The sequence below is a fragment of the Myotis daubentonii genome, chromosome 12 (genome assembly GCF_963259705.1).
Source record: "Myotis daubentonii chromosome 12, mMyoDau2.1, whole genome shotgun sequence".
Taxonomy (NCBI): Eukaryota; Metazoa; Chordata; class Mammalia; order Chiroptera; family Vespertilionidae; genus Myotis; species Myotis daubentonii.
The window spans coordinates 26,859,499-26,880,040 of NC_081851.1; the positions used below are offsets into that span (position 1 = coordinate 26,859,499).

Sequence of the window (20,542 nt, forward strand, 5' to 3'; positions counted from 1 at the left end):
CCCGCTTGTTCTGACCTCCAGTGCCAGGCGAGGCTCTGGGGGACCCAGACTCATATGGGGAGCAACTGGACTGTCTGGCACTTGGGCAGGAACTTGGGGGCAGCTTTCTTCCAGACAGAAGTGCTCACAGAGGTCATTGTTCCCTTGCTGGGACCTCCCTGGTGTAGGGCTGACTGGCAACCATTTCTGTTTGCTCTGCCCTAGTGATTCCCTGAGGCCCCGCCCCACCGAATTTACAACCCCACCCAAGCTGTACACAGGGGTTTTTGCATATGAATGGCCTGTCCTTTCTCAGCCTAAAACCTGTCTAACAAGCTGCAGCTGGGTCAGGGAGCCCCAAATCTATCAATAGAAGGCCCAAGGCTGGCACCAGCACCAGCCTGCCTTGCTTCACAGCTGGGCCTCATCTGGGCAATTCTAAACCCAAAACAAAGAGGAGGAATCTGCAGATCTCTCTATAGCTCCTGCTGCATGTACCCAGGCAGTGGCTGACTTTACACCTCCCGAAGACCTAAGAGCCAGTGTACCCAGTGGTCAGTGTGAGACCATATCAGATTACAACTCTTTATATCCATATGTGACACACTCAAGGGGCAGACTCAGTGAGCACCAAAGCCCCACTGAAGCAAGTCCTGCTCCATAAGGGTGTCTCCTGCACAGCAGCTCTACTACTGTAGTAGCAGCTAGTCCCCACAGCCAACTGGCCTGGAGGTCAATTCTTCCCAGTGAAACCAATAGCAATCAAGGCTCAACTACAACAAAACTGTGCACACAGCCCACAAAGAGGTGCACCAAGAGTGTCCACTTCAGGTGATTGGGGAGGCTGAGACACTGGGTCTTATAGGACACTTACTACACAAGGCCACTCTATCAGCTCAAGGAGATTTAGCAGCTATCCAATACATAGAAACAAACACAGGGAAGCAGCCAAAATGCAGAGACAAAGAAACATGTCACAAATGAAAGAAGTGGAAGAAAGCAAACTATTGGATATAGAATTCAAAACCAAAGTTATAAGGTTACTCAAGAATCTTCTAGAAACCTCCAAGGAACTTAGTGAGACCTTCAAGGATCTTAGTGAGAATGGCAAAAAAATGGAAAAGGACCAGTCAGAAATTAAGCATACACTGACTGAAATTAAGAATAATATACAGAGATTCAACAGTAGACTAGAGGATTCTGAGAATCAAGTCAATGATATGAAATACAAGGAAGCAAAAAACACCCAACCAGAAGAGCAAAAAGAAAAAAGAATAAAAAAATATGGGGATAGTGTAAGGAGCCTCTGAGACAACTTCAAGCGTACCAACATCCAAATTATAGGGGTGCCAGAAGAAGAGAGAGAGCAAGATATTGAAAACCTATTTGAAGAAATAATGACGGAAAACTTCCCCTACCTGGTGAAAGAAATAGACTTACAAGTCCAGGAAGCGCAGAGAACCCCAAACAAAAGGAACCCAAAGAGGACCACACCAAGACACATCATAAATAAAATGCCAAAGGCAAAAGAAAAAGAGAGAATCTTAAAAGCAGCAAGAGAAAAACAGTTAGTTACCTATAAGGAAGCACCCATACAACTGTCCACTGATTTCTCAACAGAAACTATGTAGGCCAGAAGGGGTGGCAATAAATATTCAAAGTGATGAATAGCAAGAACCTACAACCAAGATTACTCTACCCAGCAAAGCTATCATTTAGAATTGAAGGTCAGATAAAGAGCTTCACAGACAAGAAAAAGCTAAAAGAGTTCATCACCACCAAACCAGTATTATATGAAATGCTGAAGGGTATTCTTTAAGAAGAGGAAGAAGAAGAAAAAGGTAAAGATAAAAAAAATTATGAACAACAAAGTGACAACAAATACATATCTATCAACAAGTGAATCTAAAAATCAAATGAATAAAAAATATGATGAACAGAATAAACTGGTGAATGGAATAGAATCAGTGGCATGGAAATGGAAGAGACTGACGATTCTCAGAGGGAAGGGGTGTGGGGAGGTGTGGGAAGAGATTAGACAAAGATCTTATATGCATGCATGCGTTACCTATGGACACAGACAATAGGGTGGTGAGGGCCTGGGTTGGGGTGGGAACTGGGTGGAGGGGAGCTATGGGGGTGGGGGGGAAAGAGGGACCTCTGTAATAATGTCAACAATAAAGATTGAAAAAATAAATAAAAACAAAATAAAAATAAAAAAGAAATAAGGAGAGTGTCAAGGTTTTCCAAGGCCTGTCACTTGAGGCTAAGGGAGATCAGCCAGCTGCTGTTGGAGAGACCTTCCTTGTGCCATCTGCTGCCCAAGGGCATTTGCCTTCCACGTGAAGGTCACGAATCTTCTGGCCAGAGAGACATGAGAGCCCAGTGCCTCTCTGTGTGGGAACTCTTGAGCAAGGCCCAACCACAGGACCCTCAGCAGTGTGCTTGTCCCTGTAAATATCCTGCAATGGCCCATCTGATAAATGACAGAATCACAGTCTGCTGGTGTTGGAAGCAACCTGAAAACTCATCTGCCTTCTCATCCTACAGATGCATAAACTGAACCCTGAAGAGGCACGTGATTTCCCAAGGGCAAAGAGCTTACTAATTGCAAAGTGAAGATCGGAATCTCTGGAGAGCCTGATTACTAGTGTTTCTGCGCCCCAGTATACCCGCTAAGGACAGAAAATATAGACTCTTCCTGGTTTACTAATCTCCACATGTACAAAAGGTGGAAGGCAGAGGTCCAAGGTGGCTCCCAAGGTTCCCTCCGACTGGTGTACATGCCCTGAATGCTCCTCTCGTGAGTATGGGAGGGACCTGTGCATCTGATGGGCTGCCACTCCACTGATTAGGTTACATTGTATGAAAATTTGAAGGGATTTTGCAGATGTTAATTAAGATCCCAATTCTGTTGCCTTTGAGTTAATCAGAAGGTGACCATGCTGCGTAGATCTGACTGAATCAAATGAAAACCCTTAAAAGGGTGATTGGGCCCTTCCTGAAGGAGATTTCTCAGCCAGTCTGGATGAAGCAAAGACCTGTATTGTAAAACTGCTTACAGAGTTTGCCACGGGGCAAGAAACTACTCGAGGTTTCTAGGACCTAAAGTGGTTCCCAGCTGATGTCCCTCAAGAAAAACGGGACCTCAGTCCCACAGCTGCATAGAGATGAATTTTTCTAATCACCTGCGGGAGCTTGGAAGTGGATCTGCTTCCAGTCTAACCTCTGAGGAGGCCTCAACCCAGCCAATGGCAGCCCGGGGAGGTCCTGAGGCAGAGTAGAAGCGAAGCAGTGCCCAGACCCATGAACACAGGAACTGTGCGATAGCAAATGCTTGCTTTTTAAAAAAGCTGCCAAACTGGTGTAACTTATTTCACAGCCATTGAGAACTGAAATAGCAAAATTTTCTCAGATGCAGCATGCTTTAAACGATTTCAAAAATGGTACTTGCAACAGAGTGATTTCTTGAACTCCTCTTGAGTGATGCCTATAATGAATTCTAAATTTTGTTTAGAACTTGTAGGTTCTCTTGATGGTGTCCCTACCGAACTTCTAATCTGTCTCAAGTTAAGGAAAAAGTGTTAAACTTTTAGATGATGTGATCTATATAAACACACACCAGAAAGTCTTCCAGAGAAGGTTCAAACAGTAGTGACTCCACTGTCAAGATCAGTTCTGTGAGGAACATGGGGATGAGTGAGTCATCTTCTTCCAGCTTTTCCAACCCAGGAGCCACCTGAAACGAACACATGCGCAGTGTTATAGAGATACAAGTACCAAGGTGTAAGGCAGACAACTTGTCTATTACAAGAGGCACACAAACTTAAGCTTATACAATTAGCTGATTTTACAATGTTGGCATGTCTTTATGAATATTACCACAGAAATTAAAAAATAAAAGCTGATATTGAAAAACTAGACAGCACTGTAAAACTCCTTGAAAAAATACTATCAATAAGATGGAAAGATAAATAAGGAACTGAAAAATGTGTATAGCAGATAGAAGGTTAGTAATATTTCAGTAGAAATCTACTTGATATACTCAGTAGAAATATATACTAATCCTATATAATAAAGAGCTAATATGCTAATTTGACGGAACAATAGAATGACCGTCCGGATGACCTTCTGAGGCTGTGAGGGGCTGCAAGGGCTGGCCGGGGCTGCGAGGGCCAAGCCCCTTGCACAAATTTCGTGCATCGGGCCTCTAGTATTATATAATTAATACATAAATAGTAATGTACTAGTACAAATGATCAATCAACCTTCAACTTCTCTTCCTGAAGATAATTTATTCAGTAATAAGATTTATTGAGCATTTACTGTGTGTCAGGAAATGCTAAGTATTCATGTAAATCCCATACCAATCATATGTAGCAGGTATCATTGTTACTCCCCTGAGAAAACAGAATCTGGAGAAAGACACATTGCTTAGTAAGTGTCTGACCCAGGTCTTTCTGATCATCATTCCTATGCTCTTATCCCTGCACTGGGGTAGCAATTAAAGGAATATAACATTTAAAAGCAGTGATATACTACTTTACATCCATCAGATTAACAAAGGTGAAAATGAATGATACTATCTAGTGTGCACATGGGTAACGCTCATTCTCAAATACTGCTAGGAAGTTTGTAAATTGACACAAAATTTTCTGGAGAGTTATTCATTAGTATCAAAGCCTTAACAAGTGAGCATATTTCTGACCCAACAATTCCACAGCTAGGACTTTCTTCTAAGGGGAAAAATCAGGTGTCTGAAACACGTATAGACAAGGATGTTCTTTGCAACATTATTTGTAGTGAGACAGTGATCAATACTTGAAGATTTTTTACTAATATTTACAAGATACTAGTATGTAGTATATTTCTACATGAGAATATTATATGAAAAATATATATCAACTTGGGAGATTTTTCACAAAACATTGCTAAGTAGAAAAAACAGGTGATTAAGCAGTGAGTAAAGTATGATACCTTATTTTCCCCCTTGGAAATAGTTATCTTTGGATAGCAAAGAATGCTCTTCTTTGTACATTTTTGTGTTTTTCAAATTTTCTGCATGGCATAAGTTACTTTTACAATTACAAAAAAAATGAATATTACTTTTAAGATGTAACAGTATTTAGAAAAAAGAGAGGGATTGAGAACAGGAAGTCATGAAAAGGAGTATGCAATGAACATACAACTTTTGGAGAAAAAGGGAAACTACAGCAAAGAATATCAGTCCTTGAAACTGCACAGTTGAGTTTCCTGGAGAGGAAGTTGAGACTTGGAGGTAGGAAGCTTGATGAAACTAGGTAAGCATGTTTTGCAACATTATTAGGTATCTGGCATGAAGCTGTTATGCAGGATGGAGTTGGGAAATGTGGTATGAGATAATACGATTTCTCTCTCAGCTATGCTAGAATACACCGAAAGCATCTGTACTATTTCATCTCAAACATCTTGATTTCTCTGGCTCTAGGATCAACTTCCTCCCAAGAAGGTAGCCACTCAAAGCACAAAGGATGGCTTCATGGTGTGCTTCTCATTTCTTCTCATTTCTTCCATTTATACCACCTCTCTGCCAGTTCATGCCCATGATGGCCCCCAAACTATAAGTTTCTTGGGAGCGAGAATCCTGTCTATGCTTTTCATCACCATATACACAACACCTAGAGCAGGGATTGGTACACAGTAGGTATTTAAGGAATCTCTGTTGAACGAACACATGAGTAACTTTTAGCAAATTCCTGTCAGAGAAAGAGCAACACTCAGCACAGTGAGTGCTTTCTCTGTTAAGATATTTGTTGATATGCTGATTTTCATTCTGCCATTTCATATGTGTATAGTAGGCTCTGGTTATACTAAGCAATCCTCGCAGCATTTCTCCCATTTTTCCAAGACACAGAAAATAGCATAATCCATAATACATAGTTAGCACTCCATAAATGTGGACCGATGGATTTTCTCAATTTTGTGTGGATATACCTTCTTATCAGTGACTTCAGGTTTCTCCTCAGTAATCCATTTCTGAATGATGTCTGCTGAGGGTGTTCGTTTTAGTTTGTCAGTGAGATAATTTAAAAGACTGTTAACAGAATTTACTGTTAAGATGTGCATTGTGTTCTCAATTAGGTAATCATTTAGACGAATAAAGCTTGAAAAGAAAAAAAATACAGCTTCAGTTTTCTATATTCACTACATATCTTTGAAAGTGACTCTAAAGTATTTAAATTTTAAAATATAATTTCTCTGTGCCCATTTTTTATTACAATATCAAAGGTTTTCTGTTCAGAAGAGTTTTTCTTGGACACTCTTCATTTTAAAACACAATCATATTCAAAAGTATTGCATCAATTTAGCTAGGTGTTCTAACTATTCAATAGAATATTAATGAGCAATACAGTTGTTACTGGAAAAGCACCTAGCTCATCTAGCCAAAAGGGCCATAAGATTTTTTTTTAATGCCTTAGAGAAGAAATCAGTAAATATACAACATCTGTAACTTACATTCTAAAGGTAAAGTGTGAAATCTTCACTATGGATAAATGTTGCTTAATGGCAATTGCTAACCCAAAGATGCAAATTTTGTTTCCTTACTTGAGTGCTTAGAACAGCCATGGGCAAACTATGGCCCGCGGGCTGGATCCGGCCCATTTGAAATGAATAAAACTAAAAAAAAAAAAAAGACCGTACCCTTTTATGTAATGACTAGGGGCCCGGTGCACGAAATTCGTGCACTGGGTGTGTGTGTGGGGGGAGTGTCCCTCAGCCCAGCCTGCCCCCTCTCACATACTGGGAGCCCTCAGGCGTTGACCCGCATCACCCTCCAATCACAGGATCGGCCCCTTGCCCAGGCCTGACGCCTCTGGCCTAGGCGTCCGGCCCCGGCAGCGGGGACCTGCAGTGGCAGCGGCCCCGCGATCGTGGGCTTCGCTTTAGGCCCAGGCAAGGGGCCCCTAGCTCCTGGAACTGCCAGCTTCGACCCTGCCCAGCTCCCATCGCTGGCTCCACCCCTACTTCTTGCTATCACTGGCCAGGGTGGCAAAGGCGCCTGATTCTCTGATCATGGCTGGGAGGCAGGGCAAAGGCGGCCCCAGGGCCGCCTTTGCCCTGCCCCCCAGCTCTTAGCTCCCCCCTGGGTTTCCAATCACTGTCAGTGGCAGGGGGCTTCTTCCTGCTTTCCCTTTCTCCTCCCTGCATTGTGCCTACATATGCAAATTAACCGCCATCTTGTTGGCAGTTAACTGCCAATCTTAGTTGGCAGTTAATTTGCATATAGCCCTGATTAGCCAATGAAAAGGGTAGCTCGTACGCCAATTACCATTTTTCTCTTTTATTAGTGTTGACTAGGGGCCCGGTGCACGAAATTCGTGCACTGGGTGTGTGTGGGGGGGAGTGTCCCTCAGCCCAGCCTGCCCCCTCTCAGATACTGGGAGCCCTCAGGCATTGACCCCCATCACCCTCCAATCGCAGGATCGGCCCCTTGCCCAGGCTTGACGCCTCTGGCTGAGGCGTCTGGCCCGGGCAGCGGGGACCCGCAGCTGCAGCGGCCCCACGATCGTGGGCTTTGCTTTAGGCCCAGGCAAGGGACCCCTAGCTCCTGGGACTGCCAGCTTCGACCGTGCCCAGCTCCCATTGCTGGCTCCACCCCTACTTCCTGCTATCACTGGCCAGGGCGGTAAAGGCGCCTGATTCTCCTGATTCTCCTGATTCTCCGCCTTTGCCCTGCCCCCCAGCTCTTAGCTCCCCCCCTGGGTTTCCGATCACTGTCAGTGGCAGGGGGCTTCTTCCTGCTTTCCCTTTCGCCTCCCTGCATTGTGCCTACATATGCAAATTAACCGCCATCTTGTTGGCAGTTAACTGCCAATCTTAGTTGGCAGTTAATTTGCATATAGCCCTGATTAGCCAATGAAAAGGGTAGCTTGTAAGCCAATTACCATTTTTCTCTTTTATTAGTGTTGATGTTTACTTTGAATTTATATTAGTTCACACAAACACTCCATCCATGTTTTTGTTCCGGCCCCCCCGGTCCAGTTTAAGAACCTATTGTGGCCCTCCAGTCAAAAAGTTTGCCCACCCCTGGCTTAGAATGTAGGCTGAGTCAGCAAGGCATTTAGAGTAACTTTTTATTCTGCTTAATTGGAGCCCAAGGGGCCTCTAGTGCCTGGAGGCCTGTGATGATGGCCTCAGGGACTGCTCCACTGACTTCAGTGACACAGACAACATTATCATATTATCTCACATATAACTGATGCACCATTAATATTTATTAAATAGACTAGAGACCCAGTGCATGAAATTCATGCACTCGCAGGTGGGGGGAAGGTGTCTCAGTCCAGCCTGCACCCTCTCACAGTTCGGGAGCTCTCAGAGGATGTCCATCAGTTGGACATCCTTAGTGCTGAAGGCTTCTGGCTGAGCAGCACTCCCCCTGTGGGAGCGCACTGAGCACCAGGGGGCAACTCCTGCATTGAGTGTCTGCCCCCTGGTGGTCAGTGAGCATCCTAGTGACTGGTCGTTCCGCTGTTGGGCTGTAACTGGCTCTCCGACATCCCCCAAGGGGTCCCAGATTGCGAAAGGGCACAGGCCAGGCCAAAGGACCCCACTGGTACACAATCAGGGCCGGGGAGGGGCCGTGGGAGGGCTCCAGGGCATGTCCAGTTTGTCTTGTTTAGTCCCGATGGGCCAGACCCCAACAGCAAGCTAACCTACTGGTTGGAGCATCTTCCCCCTAGTGGTCAGTGCACGTCATAGTGACTGGTCGGCCAGTCGACTGTCTGCCCCCTGGTGGTCAGTGCACATCATAGCAAGCAGTTGAGCGGCCGTGGCATATCATTAGCATATTACACTTTGATTGGTTGAACGGCCGACTGGATGACTGGACACTTAGCATATTAGGCTTTTATTATATAGGGTGGTTGTAAAAGTTGGACTAAATTAGTGAGCACTGAGTAACAATAATCAGTCTATAGTATCAGATAATGCTTGGTGACTGTTTGCAAGAGTTATTTGTAGTAATGAAGTTTTAGAAAGGCGTGAACTCCAAACTCTGGAACAATGTTAAGATCCAGTTGGCAAGCAATGGCAGAGCTAAAACCTAATAAGGGCGAGTGCCCTGGTGAGACCCTGGATGTCTTGTCTCCCAGTTGCAAAACCTTTTTTCGGGAAAGTGTGGAACTTTATGTGGCAATATAGCTATGTTCAAATCTCTCGTGTGCCTGGCTTCTTACCATAGCCAGCACCAAACCCCAGGCTGGGTTAGCGGGGAACAAAGCCTTAGAGATCAAAGAGGAGCCCTCGGCCTTGGACATGCCCCCCACTCTCTACCAGCTTGCCCCTCCCAGCGGCTGCTTTGCTAGGGGGCAGGTGGAGGGGCAGGCTTCTGGGACTGCCTTCAGGTTACCACAGCCTCTAAATATCTCATCACGATTAGTGAATCCTGGGATAAAGGCTTTAACTTTGAATAAAATTGAGAACGACCGATGCCCTAATTTTTCTTAAAAGAAAGAATAATCACTTACCAAGTCAGCCTCCTGCAATAACGCCTTTTCCTGGCCTGCTGCGTGTACTTCATGTTCTCAGAGTTTACATAAGTAGGCAACTCAATGAGAGCACCAGTCACTGATGATTTCTTATCATCTAAGAACAGCAGAAGACACAACAACAAGAATTCTTACGTAAAAGTTCCATTTTTTCCCCCCTCAATGCGGATTAAAAGACAAGCAAAATTGAAAAAAAACACACACACACACAAAAAAAATGCTTTGGTTCGTGAGATCATTCAAACTCCAGAAAACAGTCCAGTCATCCAAAAGAAGTTCACATAAAAGGATTTCAACTCAAGAAAAGACTGTAGACAGTTTATTCACATTCTCTTTAACAAGATTTGACCTGTGTACTATCTCTTTTCCAGTGATCCTTTCACCCTTTTTCCCCAACTGCATTTTAATTATCTCCTAGAGGGCAACCCTGAGATCCAGCCAGTCCCTTAATTTTAACAAACCTATTGTCTGTACTAGTAGTTTAGACATATCTTTAAGCACAGAGTCCACCATAAAATGCTTGTGAAATATAGGTTCTGTAACAGTTTAGAAATACTATATATATACAAACAAGGGTCATGCAAGGAAAATGCACTATTTACTGGTCCCCCCGCCCCCTTCCACAATATATTTTGAATTCATAATCTACCTTGCAAATTTGGAGGAACTGAAAATAAATCATTATTTAAACTTAAGAAAAGTGGTAAAAAAGAGTTACTCTTTTATTATTTATTTATTTTTAAATCCTCACTTGAGGATATTTTTCCATTGATTTTTAGAGAGAGTGGAAGAGAGAAGGAAAGAGAGAGAAATATCGATCTGAGAGAAACACATCAATTGGTTGCCTCCTGCATGTGCCCTGACCAGGCCCAGGCCTGGGAGGAGCCTGCAACTGAGGTAAATGCCCTTGACTGGAATCGAACCCGGGACCCTTTGATCCACAGGCCGATCTCTATCCACTCAGTCAAACTGGCTAGGGCAAGAGTTACTATTTTAAAAATATGTTTTTAATGATTTTTGAGAGATGGAGAGAGAGAAACATCAATATTGATAGAGAATCATTGATTGGCTGCCTTCTGCACACCCTCTACTGGGAATGGAGCCTGCAACCCGGGCATGTGCCCTGACTGGGAATTGAACTGTGACCTCCCGGTTCATGGGTTGATGCTCAAACACTGAGCAACACAGGATGAGCAAGAGTTACTATTTCAGAAAGCCACCACTTCTGATTTGTTAAAGCTCTCTCCCCTCCCTACCTTCCTCATCACAGTCATCAGGAGTGAATCCTATAGCGCGCAGAGCAGTACGACAAGCCTTCCTGACCACTTCTTTGGCCTCGTTTCGAAAATGTTCCAGGTGATCCGTCATCTAAACATTAACGATATGTATAATTAGTGGTACCAAAGTAGCAATAATAGAAAAAAGATCTTGAAACTTACAGACAAAAGTCTTTACCTCTTTCAGTTGTGCGACTTGTGTACTCTGAAATTCTTTCAGGGTGTAGGTGCGACCTCTTTCAATATAACAAAGCCCCATAAAACTCAATTGGTAACACATGTCATTTATTTTAAGAAGAGCTGGTCGCAAAAACTGAATGAAAATAAAAATATATCATTATTTCGTTTTAAAAAGCATTTTTAAAGTATAAAGATATTTAGAAAGCAAGAATGGCTGCTAAGGAAAATAACTCTATATGTTAATTTTAGCTATTCTTGCATATGTTAAAGGGAACACTTCTGAAATTTTGTTCTAAAAGTATTCTTTGAATTAACAAATTTAATTGATCTGAATTCCCTTCCTTAACTTTGGAATACATGTCTTTTTAGCTATGAAAGTGAGGGCAAGTTACAGAGGACTCTGTAAATCTTTTTTTCTTTTCTTTCTTTTAGTTTATTGATTTTTAGAGTGAGAGGAAGGGAGAAAGAGAGAAAAACATCCATGGGAAAGCCAAACGCTCATCGGCTGCCTCCCACATGTCCCCCACCAGGGACCGAGACTTCAACCTGAGTATATGCCTCCACCCGGGAATCAAACCAGCAACCCTCGGTGTAGAGGACAACACCCAACGAAGCCACAACGGCCAGGAAAGGATTGTAAATCTTACATTTCACCTGGTTTGGCCAATGGCAACTAAACGATTCTTTGCGTTACCTTGAAGATTTTACAATGTCTGGTCACCATGATAACGGAGGGGCCTGTCACCTGATCTAAGAGTTTGTGACAGAGAACAAGGAAAAATTTAACTTTAAGTTTCCAGTGGGTAAAAAGTTGCTACAAAGAAAGTTCAGTCACTGTTAAAAACCTGTCTTGCAATGTGAGCTGGGAGAAGGAAAGCATTTGTGAAATTCAGCCACATGATCTTAACTTATTCGTTCTCTATGCCAACGTCATAAATCAGAGTTCTAGGCTGTTGGCTTCAAAGGCACATGTTCTAAGAATGTTCCAAGGACATCCCCCTCTGACTTCCCCTAATCTAATCAAAGGAGGAGCAATTACATGATAGAAATAAAGTTAACAATAATGTATTTGCATGGGGCATGGGTTTATGTGTTATATACTTTTTAGGAGCTTTCAAAACAGGACAAACAACAGTTATACAGACCAACATTTAGTGCTTTATCTCTTCTAAGTGCAATAAAGGGGAGTTATAATTAGTAAAGTCTTAAATGAAGAGAGTTTTGTGAGAAACCATTTGGAAGTCATATAGCCCTTAGAGCTCATCTGATGAAGGAATTGGCATAATAAAAAAGCAAAAGTTTAGAGTTTAAGTCTATGAATTGAAATAAGATTCTAATTAAACGAAATTGGTATAGGACAGTGATGGCGAACCTATGACACGCGTGTCAGAGGTGACACGCGAACTCATTTTTTTGGTTGATTTTTCTTCGTTAAGTGGCATTTAAATATATAAAATAAATATCAAAAATGTAAGTCTTTGTTTTACTATGGTTGCAAATACCAAAAAATTTCTATATGTGACACACGGCACCAGAGTTAAGTTAGGGTTTTTCAAAATGCTGACACGCCGAGCTCAAAAGGTTCGCCATCACTGGTATAGTTGTAGGGATGACAATGTAATCAGAATGGGGCAGTGAAAGCAAGGAAGTTCAGGGCACTCCAGAGGAAGTCCTCAAAGCAAAATTATAAGGGAAAAAAAGTAAGGATCCAGGTGGAGAGCAGAGCTGACATTGAAGGTCTGCCAAAAAGTGAGTTTTGACAATGGGGAATTTTTTGGAAGAAAAAGAATATACAAGAAACTACGTTAGCTTAACTGAAATAGCTGGCTGCCAGCATAAAGAACAATTGTGAAAGCTGCCTTGAATATAAGAGAGATTGGAAGTGTCCCCCACCCCCCTCTCACCCCTTTGTTGTTTCCGTTGGTAATAACTTCCAGATGAATCTGGATTAGGTGGTTCATTCTTCAGCTGTTATATCAATAGTACCCACTGAAGGTGATAAGGATTAAGCATTATTTTAAATGATTAGCAGAATTGTAGAGGTGGAAGAATTTGTCATCTTGATGGTGGGTTTCAATATGTAAAGGACGGAGGTAACTCTAATTTTTGTTGCCCAGGACACTTCCCCTGACCTACCTACAATTACTCTGGTGATAGAATTGCTCTTTCCTTTGGGAAACTCACTACCCTGTGGTTTTGATAAGGTGGACTCTCACGTCCTTCACCATGGGAATGAGGACCAGGCACATACCCAAGCCTGGCTTATCAGACTACTACTAGCTGTGCAGTGATTGGTTCAGGATTGGGTGTGTGGCCAAGCTGAGCCAATCCGTGCTCTTTCCAGCATCCCATCAAGAGATATTGTCTTTTCATTAAAAGAGCCAACTGCACCTAGAGCTGGAGGTGATGCTCATTCTAGGAGCCCAACTGAGAATGAAACAGACACAGACAAATACAGAAATGAAAGATGGAAAGAGGAAAAAAATAAAGATGAGAAGATATCATTTGAATTTCTGAATTCAGCCATGCATAAAGGTATTCACCCCCTTGAGCTTCCTTATTATATGAGCTTTTGTTTGCTATTGTTGTTGTCAAAGTTCATTTAAATAGAGTTTTGGCCAGTTGCACTGAAATGAATGTCAGTATTTCAGAGATGGGAAATTAGTATTATTCATCTGGAGGCTTATGACTGAGCCAGAAAGCCTGTGGGGAAACATTAGACTTTGGAAGATATGTGCAGAAGAGCTGCATTTGCTGTAAAAAGTTTATGAAAATCAGGGTCATGCTGAGACACCTTGTCTTTAGTTGGAATGCAAGAACTCTTGGAATTTGCTAGTCTTATATTCATCATAGCACCAAACCTTTAATTTGCCCTAACCTGAGTCATCAGAACATCTGGGTGGTCTATATAATTTGGTACTTAAAGAACCCACTAGAATTGTAAGTCTTGGTCCATCCAGAGACTCTGGGCTCAAGTATTCTCATGCACTTTCTGACACAGTGTTGAAAATGCTACAGCAAAAGGGACAAGAGGCATCCCTTCATAAGTGGAGAAATAATTATGTAAATCTATGAAATTAAGAGTGATTTGTCTGCAAAGCAATGACTGACTAAAAATTAAAAGATTTTCATTACAAAGGGACATTCAAATTAAAATAAATGAGAATGTTTGAGTGAATATAAAAATAAAATAACAGAAACTACCTGAAAGTATCACATACAACAAAATAACACATTATTAAAAAAAACCGGCAAAATCATCAAGTACCTAGCTGGTTGAAATGATGTGCACCGTTAAACAATGATAAAAAATTAATACTAAATACACACCTAACTCTAGAGAAAAGTGAAAACTGGAAATGTAAGAGACTAGAAGATACTTGCAAAAAGGAGGCTTAGTCCCAGACGGCTTCATTGGTGAATACACACATAGCCTCAACAAAATATTAGCGAATCAGCCCTGGCCAGGTGGCTCAGTGGTTTGGAGTGCTGTCCCATGCGCCAAAAGGTTTCAGGTTTGATTCCCCATCAGGGCACATACCTGGGGTGTGAGTTTGGTCCCTGATTGGGGCATGAATGGGAGGCAACCAATGGATATTTCTCTCTTGCAGAAATGTTTCTCTCTCCTTCTCTCTTCCTCTCCCCTCACCACCTCCCTCCCTTCCTCTAAAAATCAATAAAAACATATCCTCGAATGAGGATTAAAAAAATACTTGCAAACCAAATCCAGCAATATATAAAAAGCATTATGCATAATGACTAAATATGATTTATACCAGGGATGCAAGGTTGGTTTAATATCTGATGATCAATTCTTATAATAAATCATGCCTATTACACGATAATCTCAATAGATGCATGAAAAGCATTTGACAGCATCATAATGGCTTCATGATATGAACATTCAACAACTAGAAATAGAAAACAATGCTTTATCATCATACTTAGCGGTGAAAGACTGAGAGCTTTGCCTCTAAGGCAGCATTTCTCAACCTGTGGGTCGCGACCCCTTTTGGAGTCGAACGACCCTTTCACAGGGGTCGCTTAAGACCATCGGAAAACACATATATAATTACATATTGTTTTTGTGATTAATCACTATGCTTTAACTATGTTCAATTTGTAACAATGAAATTGGGGGTCACCACAACATGAGGAACTGTATTAAAGGGCCGCGGCATTAGGAAGGTTGGGAACCACTGCTCTAAGGTCAGAAGCAAGACAAGTATTTCTGCTCTTGCCACTTCTATTCAACAGAATGTTCTAGCCAGGGAACTTAGGCAAGAAAATGAAATAAAAGTCATCCATATTGGGGAGGAGGAGTAAAACTATCTATTTGCTGATGACATATTCTTATTCATCGAATAAGGAACACACACACACACACACACACACACACACACACACACCCAACCAAATTGTTAGGGTCAATCTAAATCCTGCAAGTTTTTAGGAAACAGGCTTAATATATAAAAATAAAATATATTTCTACATTCTAATTAAAAGTAATTACACAAACTATATATATACACACATACTATTTATATATTGTATATATACACTATATATATATATATGAAAAATCTAAAATGAAAATTAAGAAAACAATTCTACATATAATAGTATCAAAAAGTAAAATATTTAGGAATAAGTTAACAAAGAAATGAAAAACATATACTCAGAAAACTGCAAAACATTGTTGAAAGTAATTCAAGAAGATCTAAATAAATGGGAAGGTATTATATGTTCATGGACCATAAAAGATAATATTGTTAAAATGACAATACTTACAAAATTCATCTACAGCTTTAGAGCAATCCCTATAAAAAAATCACAACTGGCTGCTTTGTAGAAATTGACAAGCTGATGTTAAAATTCATGTGGAAATTCAAGGGGCCTAGGAGAATCACACTTCCTAATTTCAAAATTTATTACAAAGTTGCAGTATTCAATAGAGTGTGTTACTGGCACAAGAATAAATAAACAGAATAGAATTGAGAGTTCAAAACCCCTCACATTTATTGTCAGTTGATTTTGGGCAAGGGTGCCAAGACAATTCAATGGGGGAGAAAACAGTCTTTGTAAACAAATAGTGCTGGGACAACTGGACAGACACATGCAAAGGAATGAAGCTGGACCCCTACCTTACACCATGAGCAAAAATTAACACAAGATGAATTAAAGACCTAAGTGTAAGAGCTAAACTTATACAACAATTAGAAGAAGAAACTTAGGGGTAAATCTAGACCAGGGACTAGGCAAGTTTTTTAGATATAACACCAAAAGCACAAGCAGCAAAATAAAAATGGATAAAATGGATATCATCAAAATTCAAATTCAATCTGTGCCTTAAATGATATTATCAAGAAAGTGGAATGGCAACCCACAAAATGGGAGAAAAAAAATCTTCAAATCATACATCTGATTAGGAATTTGTATTCAGAATATATAAAGAATTCTGATAACTCAATAGTAATATACAAGTAACCCAATTTAAAAATGGACAAACTACCTGAATAAATAATTCTCCAAATAATATAAACAAATGGCCCACAGGCACATGAAAAGATGTTCACTAGCAATACCTGTCAGGAAAATGTAAGTCAAAATCATAATGAGATACCACTTTTCCACCAGTAGGAATGACTATAATGAAAAAGGCAAATATAATGATAATATGAAGAAACCAAAGCTCTTAGATGCTGTTGGTGGGAATTTAAAATTGTGCAGTGAGTTTGGAAAACTGTTTTGTAGTTCCTCAAAAGGTTAAACATTCCACTCCTAGGAATATGTCCAGACAAAAACTTGTATACAAATGCTCATAGCAGCATTATTCATAATAGCCAGAAAGTATAAGCACTTTCTGGATGCTAGATAAATAAAACATGTGCTTCCTTACAATGGAATATTATTAGCCAATCGAAATAAATGTTATGCTACAACATAGATGAATCTTGAAAACATTATCCTAACTGAAAAAAGCCAGTCACAAAGAACCAAATACTGTATGGTTCCATTTTTTATGAAATGTACAGAGTAGGCAAATCAATAGAGACAAAAGTAGTTTAGTGGCTGCCTAGAGCTGGGGTGGGGGTAGTAGGGGAGTTAAGGAGAAATGGAGAGTGATCAATAATGTGTACTGGGGTTTCTTTCTGTCGTGATAGAAAGGTTATAAATTTATTGTGGTCATAGTTGATCCATTTTGTGAAAATACTAAAATCATTAAATTGTGTATCTAAAGCAGATGAACTGTATAGTACATGAACTATATTTCAATAACGTCATTATAAAATATGAAGGCACAAGTGACAATAACATTGGTTACTGAAAAAATTATAAAAATAAAAATTTGAAGGACCGCATTTCCCTTCAAGCTAGTTTGAGGGAATCAGCCCCACCCCCTCTAAAGAACTAATTGCAAATATAAGACTAGTGGAGCTGTCTTGGGTAATTATAACATCTAACATATACCGAAGCCAACACAATGGGTCTGTCATTTAGGTCAATCTAAGATTAAAAGGATGAGACCTGCCCTAGCTGGTTTGGCTCAGTGGATAGAGCGTCAGCCTGCGGACTGAAGGGTCCCAGGTTCGATTCCAGTCAAGGGCATGTACCTTGGTTGCGGGCACATCCCCAGTTGGGGGTGTGCAGGAGGCAGCTGATTGATGTTTCTCTTTCATCAATGTTTCTAACTCTCTATCCCTCTCCCTTCCTCTCTGTAAAAATCAATAAAATATATATATTTTTTAAAAAGGATGAGACCTTCCTAGCCTGTTAGGGCTACATGTAAGAGAAGCTATTATCCAGGCCAAAACATTATTGGTATGAATGGTGGACAGAGAGAATGACATAAAATAAGAGAACAAACTTTAAGGATTAATAGGTTAGTTTTAGAGACAAATGCAGGAAGAAATACTTCACATTATTTACCTAGTAACAAATATATGAATAGTGCCCAAGACATGGTAAAAAATGAAAGGTGGTAAAAAGGTAGTGAAACAGGTTCCAATGACTGATGGACCCTTCCTGAAATTAGAGATCTAGGGGATGTCATTGCTATCAAGAAGTGTCAGAATATTTTCCACAATTCACAATGCATGATGGAATGGATGACCTGCGATGGTACATCATATGCACTTATTTTGCACTAATATCTGTGTTATTCATATCACTTCAATGTTTCTTTACTGTATCACTGACATCTTTTTTAAAGTGTTTCTTTATTGTTAAAAGTATTACATATGTCTCCTTTTCCCCCCATTGACCCTCTCCAGCCCGCCCCTGCCCCTATCACTGACATCTTGATAACAATCTTTCAGGCTAACTTTTTTCATGATTACCTACCCTATCCTCCAAAGTAAATATTAAAAATTTCCCTCCTGTCTGAATCCATGGTAGAAGAAAACATATGATACATTGGGAGGTACTGGCCCATGAAAACAAGTCTCCAAAGCATTTTGGACCATAAAGTCAAGAGTACCTCAAAGATGAGAGAAGGTAATAGGGGTTCCCAGCCACTTAGTGCTCTGTCCAAAAGGATACACAAATTTCCTGATTAACAATACAACTTTTGCTTGCAACTCTAGTCAAATGTAGAAACACCACTAGACTGCCAGACTCTTCAATGTGACAAGATGAAAATTGTCATCATTTAACATTAAATAGAACATTAGATGAAATAGTCTAGTGCAGGGACAGTCTATATCAACACCTGTAATAGATACACTGATTTTTCTGTAATTCTTTTAAAATACGATTAACAAATACATACATAATTAACAATGAACAAGTTCTCTTGTAGAGATTCTCGACATCCATTGATCTTCTTGGAGCGCACATTCTTCTTCCATACATAAAAAGCTTTCCATTTCCGGAAAAGTGAAAATATGGGAATCTTAATGAGTTCTCTGTGATATAGGTATTCCTGAATCCATCTATTAATTTCGATATATTCAATGTCCTCGTCATTATGAACGCGTGTCACTGCTTTGTCACTAATTGTATAGTAGTCCTTTTTGTTGATGTTATCATAATTTACAACTCTGTGACCAATAAAAATTGGGGCAAGAGAATAAAGTATTCAATGCAAAATTAAGCAATTACATTATTTTTGTTTAAAAGAGATAAAGCATTTCTGGAAAACAAATATCATTAATTTTTTTAAAAAATTCCGACAAACTACTTTTAGATTGATTGAATGAATTACTCAAGAAAAGGACAGGGGCTGCTTTTTTTTTTTTTTTTTAACAACAGTTGGTTTCACAACCTTGGTGATATAGTTCATAATTTCAGTTACATGATTTAAAAATAATCAAATACAAACTTTTACATAATAGCTCTAAATGAAAGCTACCTGGAAATAAGTTTTTATTTATAATTAATTCTTTATAAACTATTTAATAATAGTAGTGTAAAAAAGGTTTTCACTATCCAGTAATGACAGACTTATGAGAAAGATCAAAGCAAGAAAATATGGATTAGGTAAGACTAGAATCAAGACCCAGATTAAGCTAAAAAATATGTCAATTTACCACATAACAAAATAATTATTGAGAAATTGCTTTTTCAAGATATCCCTCTTTCAACTGTCATCAAGAGCATCCTTTAACCTTATATATTATAGGAGATAGATCAAGTAAAGAAAAGCAAGAATGGCATAAAAAAGGAGTAGAGATATAGGTGAAGGAAACAAAGTAATGAGACTAGAAAGGGCCAATTCTCTAACACTTCTTAAAATAAGAACTTGCCTATAGGCACAAATATATTTCCTGTAATTTTAGCTCTAACATTGAAATGCTGACTGAAACTTAAATATTCAATAGTAGAACAAGTGTAAATATATTATGATATAGCAAGTTATTAAAATACTAGAGGACCGGTGCACGAATTTCTGCACAGGTGGGGTCCCTTAGCCTGGCGGGCGATCAGGACCTATGGCGGGGGGCAGGGGGGACCAAGGGAGGTTGGCGGGCCACAGGAGGTTGGTTGTGGGAGCACACTGACCACTAGGAGGCAGCTCCTGTGTTGAGCGTCTGCCCCCTGGTGGTTAGTTTGCATCATAACAACTGGTTGACCGGTCTACCGGTTGTTTGGTCACTTAGGCTTTTATATATATAGATATTTAGGAATTTAGTAAAATAAAATTTATGAAGAATTTGTGGTAGTTTTGGTAGTTTCAAACAATAAGATAAAGGTTAAGTACAGAACAAAATCCTAATTGTTTCTATGTTAAAACTATACAAAAATTAGGTATACTAACAAAGATTAGATAGGAATACTCTGGTGAAAATCAACTGCTTCACATGTCTATGTTCTCTTCTAGGCCTTAGCTCTGAACTTAAAATTCAAGGTCCTTTAGTATAGACTTTAGTCATCTGTGAAATCCCTGAAATGATGTAAACAAACTATGCATATATAAGTTTTTAAGGAATTAGAACAAAAGTCTCATATGCCTTGGGTTTGTTAATCAAAAAACTAAGAACCACCCTGGAGGGTATGGCTCAGCACTTTGTGTTGGCCCCCAAACTTAAAGGGTTGCAGGTTTGATTCCCAGTCAAGGGCACATACCTTGGTTGC

At 40.2% G+C, this 20,542-nt stretch overlaps 1 protein-coding gene across 1 annotated transcript in view; it reads right to left on the bottom strand.

The window, feature by feature from the left end:
* Positions 1-20,542, bottom strand: part of DNAH6 (dynein axonemal heavy chain 6) — a 235,511-nt gene that overhangs the window by 184,209 nt on the left and 30,760 nt on the right. The window contains exons 4-9 of the mRNA XM_059659291.1: positions 18,738-19,008; positions 10,965-11,099; positions 10,766-10,877; positions 9,489-9,606; positions 5,953-6,121; positions 3,602-3,718 (exon numbers count right to left, since the gene is read on the bottom strand). Of these exons, the coding sequence (XP_059515274.1) occupies positions 3,602-3,718; positions 5,953-6,121; positions 9,489-9,606; positions 10,766-10,877; positions 10,965-11,099; positions 18,738-19,008 (922 nt within the window). The remainder of the gene's footprint in view (positions 1-3,601; positions 3,719-5,952; positions 6,122-9,488; positions 9,607-10,765; positions 10,878-10,964; positions 11,100-18,737; positions 19,009-20,542) is intronic.